Source organism: Tachysurus vachellii, chromosome 20, assembly GCF_030014155.1.
Source record: "Tachysurus vachellii isolate PV-2020 chromosome 20, HZAU_Pvac_v1, whole genome shotgun sequence".
Classification (NCBI taxonomy): domain Eukaryota; kingdom Metazoa; phylum Chordata; class Actinopteri; order Siluriformes; family Bagridae; genus Tachysurus; species Tachysurus vachellii.
In genome coordinates this window covers 11,831,138-11,844,371 of record NC_083479.1, presented here as the reverse complement: position 1 = coordinate 11,844,371, position 13,234 = coordinate 11,831,138, and the positions used below count along the sequence as shown (strand labels likewise).

Here is a 13,234-nt window from a genome sequence, read left to right as displayed (position 1 = left end):
GTTTGCATTCTCTACAAACAGTGTGTCCAATGAATGCAGTCATTAATAAAAAAAATATTCACAAGACAAAGACCAAATCAATAAATGTTATTTTTATTTAGTATTGAATGGATTGTTTGCATTAATATTTTGTTTGTGCTATCAACTCTGGTAATAAGAATAGTGACATTTCACTGCTTTTGGTTGCCGTCTTTGCGGCTTTCCGCCGATTACCGTTATAGATAAATGCCTCCAGCTCTGACTGCGCGTGCACGCTGCGCGTTCCTGTGCTTCTCCGTAGAGCGTGCGGAGCGTAATGCAATCTAGGAGCAGTGATTCGCCAAACCTCCCTTATTGCAGTCGCACACATTTCTTCTGATTTTGTTTTGTAGTAACGAGTAACAAAGATGCTTAGTGGAAATATAGCGGAGTAAAAGTATACATTTTATCTAGGAAATGTAGTGGAGTAAAAGTGAAAGTTGACAAATTTAAATAGCGAAGTAAAGTACAGATACGTGAAATTTCTACTTAAGTACAGTAACGAAGTATTTGTACTCCGTTACATTACAACACTGAACGTATTAGGGCTTTTAACTGTGCTTTCATTCTCCTTGACCACAATTATACCAACTGTTTTATTTATGTATTCACTGAATGACAAAACTTTATCCATTTATATCTACGTTTAATGTTGTGCAATGTTTATCTCTCATGGTCCTGTTGTCTCTCATGGTACAGCAGCTATACACATCAATTCCCTCAATTTATCTTAGAGGTAAGAAGATGAGTTGTTACGTTATTTTGCATTCGACTAAAGGGACTAAAAATATGACTCGATTATAACTCAGAATTCCTGGACTTTCAGCAGAAAGAAAAAGTGCTTGAACTTCAAATTTCTGCTCAGAAACTTTAACCCTGTCCCTTTAACTCTGAAGTCCATCAAGTGATAAAAAAAAAAGTTGCAATGAATAAATGAGCTGAATTTGCTGTTGCATCTAATTATAAAATTATAACTATACAGACTGTTGTTTGGGGAAGAAAAACGTATTTTACACTCAATAGAATTTGAACGCACAGATGTTACAAAATGAACGAATTATCATTTGACCCACTTGCAAGGTTCAAAAGCAGCACTAGGGAATTAATATAATTTAGTCTAAAAATGTCTGTCTTACAGTCATCACAACATTTTCCTATAGAAAATCAATGAACACCTTTTGGCCAATCAGATTTGAGAACTTCTACAGGTCTAAACAATATAAGATCCAAAGAATGTATAATAAGCAAATCAGTGATTTACATGATAAAGTGATAGAAGTGTCTTACCCTTTAATAATGGAAGAGAGGAACGTGCTACAGAAATCTAGTTTAGGTTCAGTGACGTCTCCTGGCAGTTTGCTGATAAATGGAAGCATGTTGGGGTGGAGGGAGGTTGCCAGACCACGTCCTCCTTCTCTCAACAGAGCCCAAAGCTTGGGCAGAACAGCTTTCTGAGCGTTTACATGAGACCAACAATCCTGCAGAACATTGAGGATCCGATGAGGGACAATCCAACACTCTCATTAAAAATGTCCACATGAAAATCCGTAGATAATGTTCTGAAGCCCCAATATAAACTGTACAATCTTGAGACTAGTGTCTGGTTCCCCTTAAGGGTTCTTCCTTATTTTTACAGCCATTCTCACCCATAGGCATCTATATTTAATTTCTCATCCCAAAGGTTTCCTGCTTCAAACACAGTGATTGTAACTAAAACAGTATTATCACTCGCATCAAGACTGCATTAAAGGTTCTGACCTGTATACTTGAGATAATGTGCAGAACAGCTTCCCAAAGCGGCGGCAACACGACAGGATCCGAGTCGTTGATACTTAGGAGTACAGCAGAAGAAGCTCGAGCTGCTTCGGTCTGAATAAGTTCAGGCACAAGTTCACACAACGCAGCTACCGCTTTAAAAAACGCCCCTCTGACCTGGAGGAAAAACCAAAACTTCCAGTTTGTCATCATTCATCATTAGTCACCACTTATTAGACACCACTTATGTACGTCGCTCTGGATAAGGGCGTCTGCCAAATGCTGTAAATGTAAATGTAAATGTAGTCACTTTTAATTGTGTTTAAGAATTACATTTTAGCTTAATAATTGGAAAATAAGATAATGAAAAAAGTAATAAATTATTCTTCTGATGAAAAAGAAAGTCTAATAATGCTCAAGAGCATGTTTTTTTTTTATCTTATCCAGCTCACCTGTGGGGTGTTATGTTTGCTATACTTCCAGAATTTCCCTTGTGAGATTATGTGAACGAGCCGCTGGCTGAGAGCCTCCCGGTCGGACACGGATAAAGAGTTGAGCAGTTTCTTGAGAGCCAGCAGCGAGCTGGTCAGCACACGCACGTATTTTGCCTGTCGCTCCTCCTCTGGTACAATCCTGCACATGTACATCACATACAGTTCAACTTCCATAAGGAACTCCGTTATGTGGATTATGTGGATAAAAAAGCAGTAATAATTACTTAAATAATGCATTTTAAGACAATTAAAAAAACATCACAATATGCCAGAACATTAGCATTTGTAGTTATATTTTAATGTCGTGAAATGTTTAGGTCCTGTTATCTCTTATGTTATAGCAGCTATAAATGGCAATGACCTCACTTTATCTCTGAGGTAATAAGATAAAAAAATGTGCCTTGTTGCCATGAAACCTCAAAGTTCATGATTTTCATGCAGTTTCTATTTAATGACTACACGTACTGTGGATCGCTTAGAGTGTCGGCTGTTTCCTTGAGCAGATTGTCTTGGAGCACCTACAGGAACCAAAGTAGAAAAGCATTGCTTAAGATTAGGCCATTCCCATGGTCAATGAAATCTTCCACAGCTTAATAATAAGACACATTTGTGAGTCATGTTAATTAGACTTACGGTCAATACTTCATCTTTGCAGTAGCTGAGAGCCTCAGACTGTTTGTTAAGCGGGAAAGCAGCCTGGAAGGCGACATTAGCAGCAGAGGCAGCAGGAGAATGGATGTCGCACTGTGCTATGAGCCAGTGACCCATTAATCCTTTAAGGTATGGGGCGAGGTTACGCTTGACTTTCAGAATCAGCTGTTCAAATGCTTGCTGTGTGGCTTCTCGAAGTCGTCTATCATGATCCTAACACAATATCAGTGTTATAACTATGCAGTAAATGGTATCATACACATATATATCCACTTTATTAAGAACACCATGTTTATTTATGCACATATCTAATAAGCCATGTAGCAGAAGGTCAATGCATAAAATCAGACAGATACATGTCAAGACTTACACATCTAACATCTGAAAAGACAATAATTGTGATTTTCATGGCATCTAAAGAATTAACAGAATAGCTGGGGCAAAATATATCAATGTGCATTCAGTTCTACTGGCAGAAATGTTTTGTTGATGAAACAGTTCGGAAAAGAAAAATCAGACTGATTCAAGCTTAAATAACTATTCTTTACAGTCGTAAACTGAAAATTTCAAGAATGGAAAAATGTTGTGTGATCTTTTTCCAATCAACAAACACACATTCTGTCATTCTGGTGGTTGATGTGAACAGGTCAGCATCAGCAGATGTTCAGGTGTTCTGAATAAAGTTGCCAGTAGGTGTATAACAATAAATTATAGGAGGAATAGAGGAGGATAACACAATTAAATAACTAACACTAAATCATGAAGTCTTACCATTGATATTTTGCAATATATACGCGGCCAGTATGGAAGAACCCCTTTGACTATGTCTGAGTCACGCTCTTGACACATAGCTCCAAATTCTTGTACAGCCTGCAAGCACAAGGAGTTACATAAGAAATGAACTACGTAAATCACCTACACACTTTTCCATCCAGATGAACTGGGATTCTTGACCTTACCCAGTTACTACAGACAATTTACACAAAGCTCACGTTCACCTTCAGTTTCGTGACTGTATCTTTCTTGGACAATTTCCTCAAAACCAACCGAAAATCAGCATCCACCAGATTGTCTATTTCCTCGGCACCATGGACCGCAGGAACATATCCAGGTTCTTTTGAGGTCGAAACCCCAAATCCAACAAACCCAGGGACCAGTCCATTTCCCCGAGCTAACAGTTCAGCAGCTCTGCCACTGCTAGAAGGCTGAAATTGGAACGAAATTGAGATATAAATATGGGTGTGAATATGTTTGGTCACTGAGGTAAAGCATTATTATTATTATTATTATTTCACTAATAATAATAATAATAACTTTTTTACTTCTTTGCTCTTTGCACACACTGTCTAACATTTCAGTCATTTTGCTCCTGCACAATCGTATACACTATCTCAGGGACCTGCTGCTAATAAACTGTGTTCATTCGAGTATTACTGCACGCAATATTGTCTGAACTTACAGTATTTACATACAGTATTGACACTGGTCGGTCGGCGCTGTTTTTGTTTACTGTCTTTTTTGTATTTTGTGTATTATCTTGTAACCTTTTGTCCTGCACTGTCTTGTCTGTCTTGTTTGTATTGTCCTGCACTGTCTTGTTTGTATTGTCCTGCACTGTCTTGTCTGTCTTGTTTGTATTGTCCTGCACTGGCTTGTCTGTCTTGTTTGTATTGTCCTGCACTGTCTTGTCTGTCTTGTCCTGCACTGTCTTGTTTGTATTGTCCTGCACTGTCTTGTCTGTCTTGTTTGTATTGTCCTGCACTGGCTTGTCTGTCTTGTTTGTATTGTCCTGCACTGTCTTGTCTGTCTTGTTTGTATTGTCCTGCACTGTCTTGTTTGTATTGTCCTGCACTGTCTTGTCTGTCTTGTTTGTATTGTCCTGCACTGTCTTGTCTGTCTTGTTTGTATTGTCCTGCACTGGCTTGTCTGTCTTGTTTGTATTGTCCTGCACTGTCTTGTCTGTCTTGTTTGTATTGTCCTGCACTGTCTTGTCTGTCTTGTTTGTATTGTCCTGCACTGTCTTGTTTGTATTGTCCTGCACTGTCTTGTCTGTCTTGTTTGTATTGTCCTGCACTGTCTTGTCTGTCTTGTTTGTATTGTCCTGCACTGGCTTGTCTGTCTTGTTTGTATTGTCCTGCACTGTCTTGTCTGTCTTGTTTGTATTGTCCTGCACTGTCTTGTCTGTCTTGTTTGTATTGTCCTGCACTGTCTTGTCTGTCTTGTTTGTATTGTCCTGCACTGGCTTGTCTGTCTTTTTGCACCAGGTTGTACAGTTGCACTTTATGTGGCTAGGACTACTTACTAAGTCCTTAGCCCTGTCTTTGTTTTATGTAGCACCATGATCCTGGAGAAACGTTGTCTTATTTCACTGTGTACTGCAACAGCTGTATATGGTTGAAATGACAATAAAAGCTTCTTGACTTGACTAATATAGCACCAGTGTTTATCCACCACAACATGAATACAACTGTTCCCTAGAACATACAGATTGGTTCCACTAAAAATTCGTTGTGTTCAGTGAAGCTTTATAAACATTTTGTATAAGTTTTATATGACAGCCATTTTTTTTGTAGTCGTGTTAATAAAACCTGTCTGCTCCATGTGCTAAGGAGCTGGTTGTGTATTTGTGTTGTTTCTTAAAAGCTAAATGTTTTTAACACTATGTGGGATTATACACTATCACGCCTTGTTGTTGTTTTTTAACAAATTATGTTTAGTGTAGTATATTTATGCCAAAATAAAACACCACATCCGGAACCTGACAGTAAACACAACTGGAAGTAGCACAACTTTAGCACCATGACACGTTCACCAGCCTGAAAACCAACAAACCTCACAACAACGTCTATCTGCCTTACCCGAACATTTCCTTTCGTCCTTTGTTTATTTTTCCCACCCATTTTGTGTGACTTTAACTTGACGGTTGACTCCGATTTTTCAGCTAAAACTGCTATTACAGCTAGCTCCAATTCGATGTAAGAGTGTCGCGTTCGTGACGTGTCCGTGACGTATACGTCACAGTTGTGCGCCGGCTGACGATATATTTATATACACGTGTGAAAGGTAAATTCTTCGCCATAACGTGATCGTTTGTTTTATTCCAAGTGTAAACCGTGTCTTCTTGAGTACGTTAGTGCAGTATGTGTTGTTATCTGAATGATGTAGGTTTTAGCTTTAAGATCAATAAAAAAAATAAACCTTGTAACAAGCTGGCAACATTCTGTGTATGAGTTTATCATGTTTATCATGATTATCACGATGATCAAGCTTGATCTAGGAATTGGCGATGCATTATGTCATTTTTAAGAGTAGTTAGAGCATCATTAATAGATCTTTTAAAATATAAGAGGAAAGATAACTATGGTATACTCAAAGATGAGAGCATTCTAACAAATAACCTGTTAACTGTAAGCCTGTCATGTTTTACCTAGTTTATGTTTCTAGTGTATGTATTCTGTTTATTGCTTATAACATGTTATGACGATGTCATAAATATTAAATATTATTTAATCAAAGTCATTATACATTCGTAAGGTGTAGATTGTTGTTTTAAAGTTACAAATATATTATTATTATTATTATTATTATTATTATTATTATTATTAATACAATTTCAGAATCATATTTCACTAAATTATATGGCCACATTTGCAGTTCTTAAAGATTATAAACTGTTCCTTAAAAACTTGGCTGTCATGTTTATTTATTCATTATGAGAATCCATTTTTGTGCTAGAATTTTGCAGTATCTGTAAATGTCATCTCGCTCATTTCACCTATCTCGCTCATCTCGCCTGTTTTGACAGACAGAGTGAGATTGTGTCTTAAAATGAGTGGGGACGTGGAGCGTATGTTAATCCAGTTTCAGGATGAAGGTGGAGAACCTCTCGGATCTCCGTTTGATGTCCCACTTAACATAACCCCAGATAAGCTGCAGCTGGTCTGTAATGCCTTGCTACAAAAGGTAACTGCAACATAGAGTTTATCATGCTTCGTTTTGTGCAAAATAATTGATATGTTGTGACTAATTCAGTGGTAAACTCTAAAGATACTTATTCTATGCATTTGTTTTTCATTTGTTACTCTGTGAACTTGAGCTGTGATTATTGTACACTTTTATATTATTCTCTCTCTCTCTGTCTCTGTCTCTTCAGGAAGAGCCGGTGCCGCTGCTGTTTTTCGTGCACGATGCTGAAGTGGTGTCATCCCTGGGGGCTTGTGTGCAGACTCTTGGTGTGGAAACGGAGCAGGTGTTGCCAGTAGTGTACCAACCACAAGCCGTGTTCCGCGTGAGAGCCGTGGCTCGCTGTACCAGTTCGCTGGAGGGCCACACTGAGGCTGTTATCTCAGTGGCCTTCAGTCCTACTGGGAAGTGAGTGGAACAAGTGTCCATGAATAATCTTTATTTTTCAGTGTAAATTATGTCTAAAGAATTATAATCAATAGTTCGGGTAAGCGGTAGAAAATGAGTGAGTGAGAATTAGAATCATATGGAATTGAACTCGAAATAGAAATAGCCAGTATTAGGCTTTATTACTGACACTGTCTATGAAACAATTAAATTTTGTCCTAAAGAATCCATTCCCTGTGTTTGATCTGTCTTTAGATATCTGGCTAGTGGTTCTGGAGATACGACCGTGAGATTTTGGGATCTGACCACGGAGACTCCTCATCACACTTCCAAAGGTCACTGAAGATTTACTGCACTTCAGTACAACCGATTTCTGATTGTGTTTTATATACCTTCTAAGGCTAACATGCATCATTTATGTGTTTAAGGCCATAAACACTGGGTTCTGTCTATCGCCTGGTCTCCAGATGGCAAAAAGTTAGCGTCAGGGTGTAAAAACAGTCAGGTACGTGTTCATGCTACTTCCAAAACAGCAGCTATGTCTTTAAAATTCCAACAGTGTCTGTAAATTTGTACACAATAGATTCTCCTGTGGGACCCGGTAACAGGACAGCAGATAGGAAAGACTCTGACTGGACACACTAAATGGATCACTTGGCTGAGTTGGGAGCCATTACACCTGTAAGTATTGTTCGCATTTTATGTTACTTGTGCCAGGAAATGCTGTTACTGTGGCCTTATTAAAATCATCTACAGAAAGTCTGCAGGAACATTCATTTTCAGTTTTACAATAAAGTCACAAAGCAGGGACGGATCGGGTCGCTCGTTATTCAGATCTGACACCCAGATAATCTAAACTTCCCAAAATTGTGTACCTGAATCCAGTTCATTCAATTTTATTTGTATTGTATTTTTAACTATAGACATCATCACAAAGCAGCCTTACAGGAATCCAGATGTTGAGTTAGATCATTAATGAGCAAGATGGACGCACCAGTCATGGTGAAACAACCTTTAATTTATTCTGACACAATGAGGAAAAGGTCTAGAGGGAAACTACATTGTAAACCCATCTTCTTCTGCATTACTCTCAATAATTTAATTATACTTTAGAAATCATTACTCTTGTACAGCTATATACTAAAAAGAGTCAAAGACATCTAAAGGGAATTCCATACTCAAAATAGTTAGGATGAGGATGATGAAACAGGATGATCGTAAACTCCGGTAAGCAGAATCCTGGGCTATCTTGTTTCACGTAACTCACTGCTCATACTTTACCTGGGGTTAGTGACTAATCCTAGGTGTTCATAAACTAACGTTTCACATATTATATAGATTCTTTAAACCAGGGTTAAACTGCTTATTTGCCTGTTTGTGGTGTAAAAAAACCAGGATTGGACAAATACATCATTGTGCTTGTGATCACACTCACAGTTTCTGACCTTGACTGTAAAAATAAAACCGTCTCCTCTTTACTCCAATTGACGCATTTTCCGTTACACTACTGTTTACTTAGAGCCCGTGATTTAAGGTACATGCTGTACAGTTTCTGATTGGCTCTCTATTTCTAAGAATCTAGCTGTAACTTTCTAACAAGCGTCTTACAAAAACGTTCCTCTAGAGTTCAGAGCTGTGTGAAAAGCCCTCAGGAATATCTCAGGTTTTATTACAGCGCAATTATTATCACAGACCAAAAAAACATGGATACAGCCTTGTAATTAAATACAGAAAGCTAAATCTTCGCAGAACTTGCAACTTAAGTGCTAACTCGTGCGTCTCTTAATGAGTGCGGTAGTAAAGACAGGCACGCTTAAGGAGACAGCACTAAATCTATTATCTGTATTATTAATGCATTATTATTAACTGTAAGGCATGGTGTGTGCGTAGTTCCTAATTTGTGAGATACAGCTTTTGGTCTTTATTATTTTGAATCTAAATCGTTAAAAAAAGTCCTCAATAAACATTTTAAAACCAAACTATTTGTTGATTTAGATGTTTAAATTGTAGAGTGTTTACGTTAAGGTTGTTTAAACTCAAATGTTAAAATGTAGGGTGATCGAATTAGAGCCGAACAAGTACAGCTTTATTGCTTTGTTTTTCTCATCCCTCTGAATATCCCAATTTTCTTTAATATTTTTATGTACACATCTAACTGTGTTCGCCGGGTCACTGTGCCACAGGAACCCTGAATGCCGGTACTTGGCTAGCTCTTCTAAAGATGGCTCGGTTCGGATATGGGACACGGTGCTGAGCCGCTGTGATAAGATCCTGACTGGCCACACACAGTCAGTGACCTGTGTGAAATGGGGAGGCGACGGCCTTCTGTACACTTCATCCCAGGACAGGACTATTAAAGTCTGGAGGGCTAAAGATGTAAGAGCAAACGCTTTATTTGTGTCTATGAGCTTATTATTGCAGCAATTCTCTATTGATTTATGCCAAAAAACTAGAATTATCATCTTTTTAGTGCTATATTTGCTGAATTAAACAAAGATGTGTTTGGATCTCTTCTTGCTCTAGGGGGTTCAGTGTCGAACGCTGCAGGGTCATGCTCACTGGGTGAACACGCTGGCTCTCAGCACTGACTACGTCCTCCGTACAGGAGCCTTTGAACCAGCCACTGCTACCATTAACCCTCAGGACCTTACTGGGACATGTAAGATTAGCAATGCTTGTAATTAATATTTACAGATGAGTATTGGGTATATAGGGTATGATTATTTTATGATTAAGTCTAAGAATTACTGAACCTTTATCATTTGAATGTCGCTAATTTCGGTGGTCTCGCTTAGACATCTCTAATATGTCGAGCAAGGAAACACCTTTAGTCTGTCTTCTATAAAAGGAAGTCAGTGAATTGTCATGAATTGTCATGGGGAGCACACACATTGCTACACTCATACTGTACAATACAACTCAAACAAATGAAATCTTCAGAAATAGATATTTAAAAGAATGATTTTGGCCTGTGATTTTTTTTTGGAGACATGATTTACTGGTATTTTTTTATTTTTTTTTTTGGCCATGTAGGTTTACTCTCATGATACTGTATGGTTTAGGTTTTTTGTTAAAGACTATAATAATAAATAATACACCAGTCATGGAGTCTGATGTACTGTTGGATTAATGCTGGTTTGGTTGCATCCTGCAGTGGAAGAAATCAAAGAGAGAGCACTGCAGCGATATAACAAAGTCAGAGTAAGTGCAATGTATATAGTAATGAGACTAGTTCATACTGTACGTCGACAGTTTAATGCTTTATCGAGCTTTGTGTCTGAATCAGGGTGAAGCTTCTGAGAGACTGGTGTCAGGTTCTGATGACTTCACACTCTTCCTGTGGAATCCAGCAGAGGAGAAGAAACCTGTGGCTCGTATGACTGGACACCAGGCTCTGGTCAATGAAGTGCTCTTTTCCCCTGACACACGACTGCTTGCAAGCGCTTCTTTCGACAAGTCTATCAAGATCTGGGATGGCAGAACTGGCAAGTATGTAAATAAACCTGATATTTTATCCTTTTTTGGATTGTTGCATCTAGAATAATGCTGGGAATAAATTCACTGATGACACTGAAATTCATGATTTCAGGGAACTTTCAGGGGATTAAACAGTTTGGTTAAAGATGCAGCACTGTTTAAAAAGACAGAATGAAATATATTACACAAATTTTAAAACTTGAACATGACATTGAACATGACAGAGACTTAAATTGTTATTTATTTATTTAGTTAGTTAGTTAGTTAGTTAATTAGTTAATGTGGACTGTTTTGAATGACACTTTGCACTTTTCTTGTTTAATTTGGCTCAGCAGAAAAATGATTAACTGTAAAGGAAGTGTATAATGTTAATATTTCTGACTATAATATGTGAAATCGGGGGGCACGGTGGCTTAGTGGTTAGCACGTTTGCCTCACACCTCCAGGGTCGGGGTTCGATTCCCGCCTCCACCTTGTGTGTGTGGAGTTTGCATGTTCTCCCCGTGCCTCGGGGGTTTCCTCCGGGTACTCCGGTTTCCTCCCCCAAAGACATGCAGGGTAGGTTGATTGGCATCTCTGGAAAATTGTCCCTAGTGTGTGATTGCGTGAGTGAATGAGAGTGTGTGTGCCCTGCGATGGGTTGGCACTCCGTCCAGGGTGTATCCTGCCTTGATGCCCGATGACGCCTGAGGCACAGGCTCCCCGTGACCCGAGGTAGTTCGGATAAGCGGTAGAAGATGAATGAATGAATGAATATGTGAAATCATACCGACGTGTATTCTAGAAAAATACAGTAGATGGCACTCAAGTGACATGATGTTGGTCCTAATTTCAGCATCACCTCATTATTCGCTGAGAAATAAAGAGAGAAGCCTCAACATTGCTTTTTGTTTTCTATGTATTCCATGAAATCGTTTGCTTATCTTAGAGAAGTAATTGTGTATAGAAATAGAAACAAAAATAAATAGAGGAAGTAAAGTTAAAGAAATAGAAATGATAGAGATGAATTAAACTGTTAAATCTTCAGACGTCAAGCACTTAGTACAGGTTACAGCCGAGCTTCAGCACGTACGTTAGCTAACCGTCTCTTTCCAGGTTACGTATAGAAGCACTTAAGGGTTCGTACATCCCATTTCATACACTCAGCTTCTTCACTTTTAGTGTCCTGGTGGTTCATAATACAAGAATGTCTCTCATACAGGCACATCCACTGTCCTCCAGATCTTTGTAAGACTGTTCTCCCTCTTATTCCTAGATGTCCTTGTTTTTATTTTGTAAAATCTTGAAGCAACCTTAAATGTGGAAGTACTACAAAATTCAAATAAAGAGAAAAAGTTCAATATAAACGTTGCACTCTTTGCTGTGTGATTTCCCTTTTGCAGGTATTTAACGTCACTCCGGGGTCACGTGGCCGCTGTTTATCAGGTAGCGTGGTCAGCAGACAGCCGTCTGTTGGTGAGCGGGAGCAGCGACAGCACGCTGAAGGTGTGGGATGTAAAGACGGGCAAACTGAGTGTGGATCTGCCTGGACATGCTGACGAGGTGAGAGGACATTAGTTTTTTTAGTCGTATTTAATTTGTTTAATACATACAGAACGCTTCCCAAAGAGAATGACAAAAGTAGTAAATGTGATTAATGTTATTATTATTGTTGATCTTTTTTAATTCTACTTGATGTCAATGATTCATTCAGGTGTTTGCTGTAGACTGGAGTCCTGATGGTCAGCGAGTGGCCAGTGGTGGGAAAGACAAATGTCTACGGATGTGAGTAATTAGCTTATTTATTACTTTGCTATATCTAGCGTTTATACACATTCACATACTGTATGCGTCATGACCTGACAATAAATGGCATGTCTGGGTTTTTTTCCCCTTACATAGATGGAGGAGGTAGCTGATCCAGGTTCCGTCCCCCATGACTGTACATTTACCAGCCGATGAAACAGATGCCTCAGTGCGCCTAGTTTTATCATTCTGTTGGTCTGTCCAACAGGACGACTGACCGCTGTCTCAGTTTGAGCCTTAACCAAATTAACCAGTTCCCCAGTGTGTACTCTGAATCAGCCAAGAAGACATTTGCAGCACGTACTGCTGTGATGTCCCTGAGAAACATAGAAGCATGAAGTTATGGTGTATTTGTGGCACAAGCAAATTTGCCACCATTGCCCAGTATTTGAACCCCACACATACACACTTCACACTTCTTTTAAAATCACTGAGGTTGGAATAGAGTTTTCCCACTAAGACCTTGTCCTATTCAGAGACCATCCTATTAAACAACTAGTATTTTTTTTTTTAAATAAAATTCCTCTTGCCAAGCCATTTCTTGGGAGTAATTACTGTCTCTCAGACATGACCAGATACAATCACACAATCTAAGCAGTAACTCTTATACTGTCAAAAAATTTAAATATACCTAAATGGGATTCTGTATCATTGTATCTTATCATTATTATCATTGTATCATTGGATCTTATATTTGTTTCCAA

The 13,234-nt window shown here is 38.6% G+C and overlaps 2 protein-coding genes across 3 annotated transcripts in view; one reads left to right on the top strand and one right to left on the bottom strand.

Moving 5' to 3' along the window:
* Window positions 1–5,949, bottom strand: part of ltn1 (listerin E3 ubiquitin protein ligase 1) — a 27,023-nt gene extending 21,074 nt beyond the window's left edge. For both annotated transcript variants that reach the window (XM_060896754.1, XM_060896755.1), the window contains exons 1-8: window positions 5,777–5,949; window positions 3,917–4,123; window positions 3,690–3,788; window positions 2,901–3,131; window positions 2,733–2,785; window positions 2,226–2,406; window positions 1,777–1,950; window positions 1,306–1,496 (exon numbers count right to left, since the gene is read on the bottom strand). In XM_060896754.1, the coding sequence (XP_060752737.1) occupies window positions 1,306–1,496; window positions 1,777–1,950; window positions 2,226–2,406; window positions 2,733–2,785; window positions 2,901–3,131; window positions 3,690–3,788; window positions 3,917–4,123; window positions 5,777–5,818 (1,178 nt within the window). In that variant the 5' untranslated portion in view covers window positions 5,819–5,949. The remainder of the gene's footprint in view (window positions 1–1,305; window positions 1,497–1,776; window positions 1,951–2,225; window positions 2,407–2,732; window positions 2,786–2,900; window positions 3,132–3,689; window positions 3,789–3,916; window positions 4,124–5,776) is intronic.
* nle1 (notchless homolog 1 (Drosophila)) lies at window positions 5,939–13,234 on the top strand. The gene is made up of 13 exons (XM_060896756.1): window positions 5,939–5,981; window positions 6,724–6,881; window positions 7,072–7,289; window positions 7,524–7,603; window positions 7,697–7,773; window positions 7,852–7,949; window positions 9,452–9,644; window positions 9,792–9,927; window positions 10,423–10,469; window positions 10,555–10,757; window positions 12,128–12,287; window positions 12,439–12,509; window positions 12,627–13,234. The coding sequence occupies exons 2-13, from the start codon at window positions 6,747–6,749 to the stop codon at window positions 12,637–12,639; spliced, it is 1,431 nt and encodes a 476-aa protein (XP_060752739.1). The 5' UTR covers window positions 5,939–5,981; window positions 6,724–6,746; the 3' UTR covers window positions 12,640–13,234.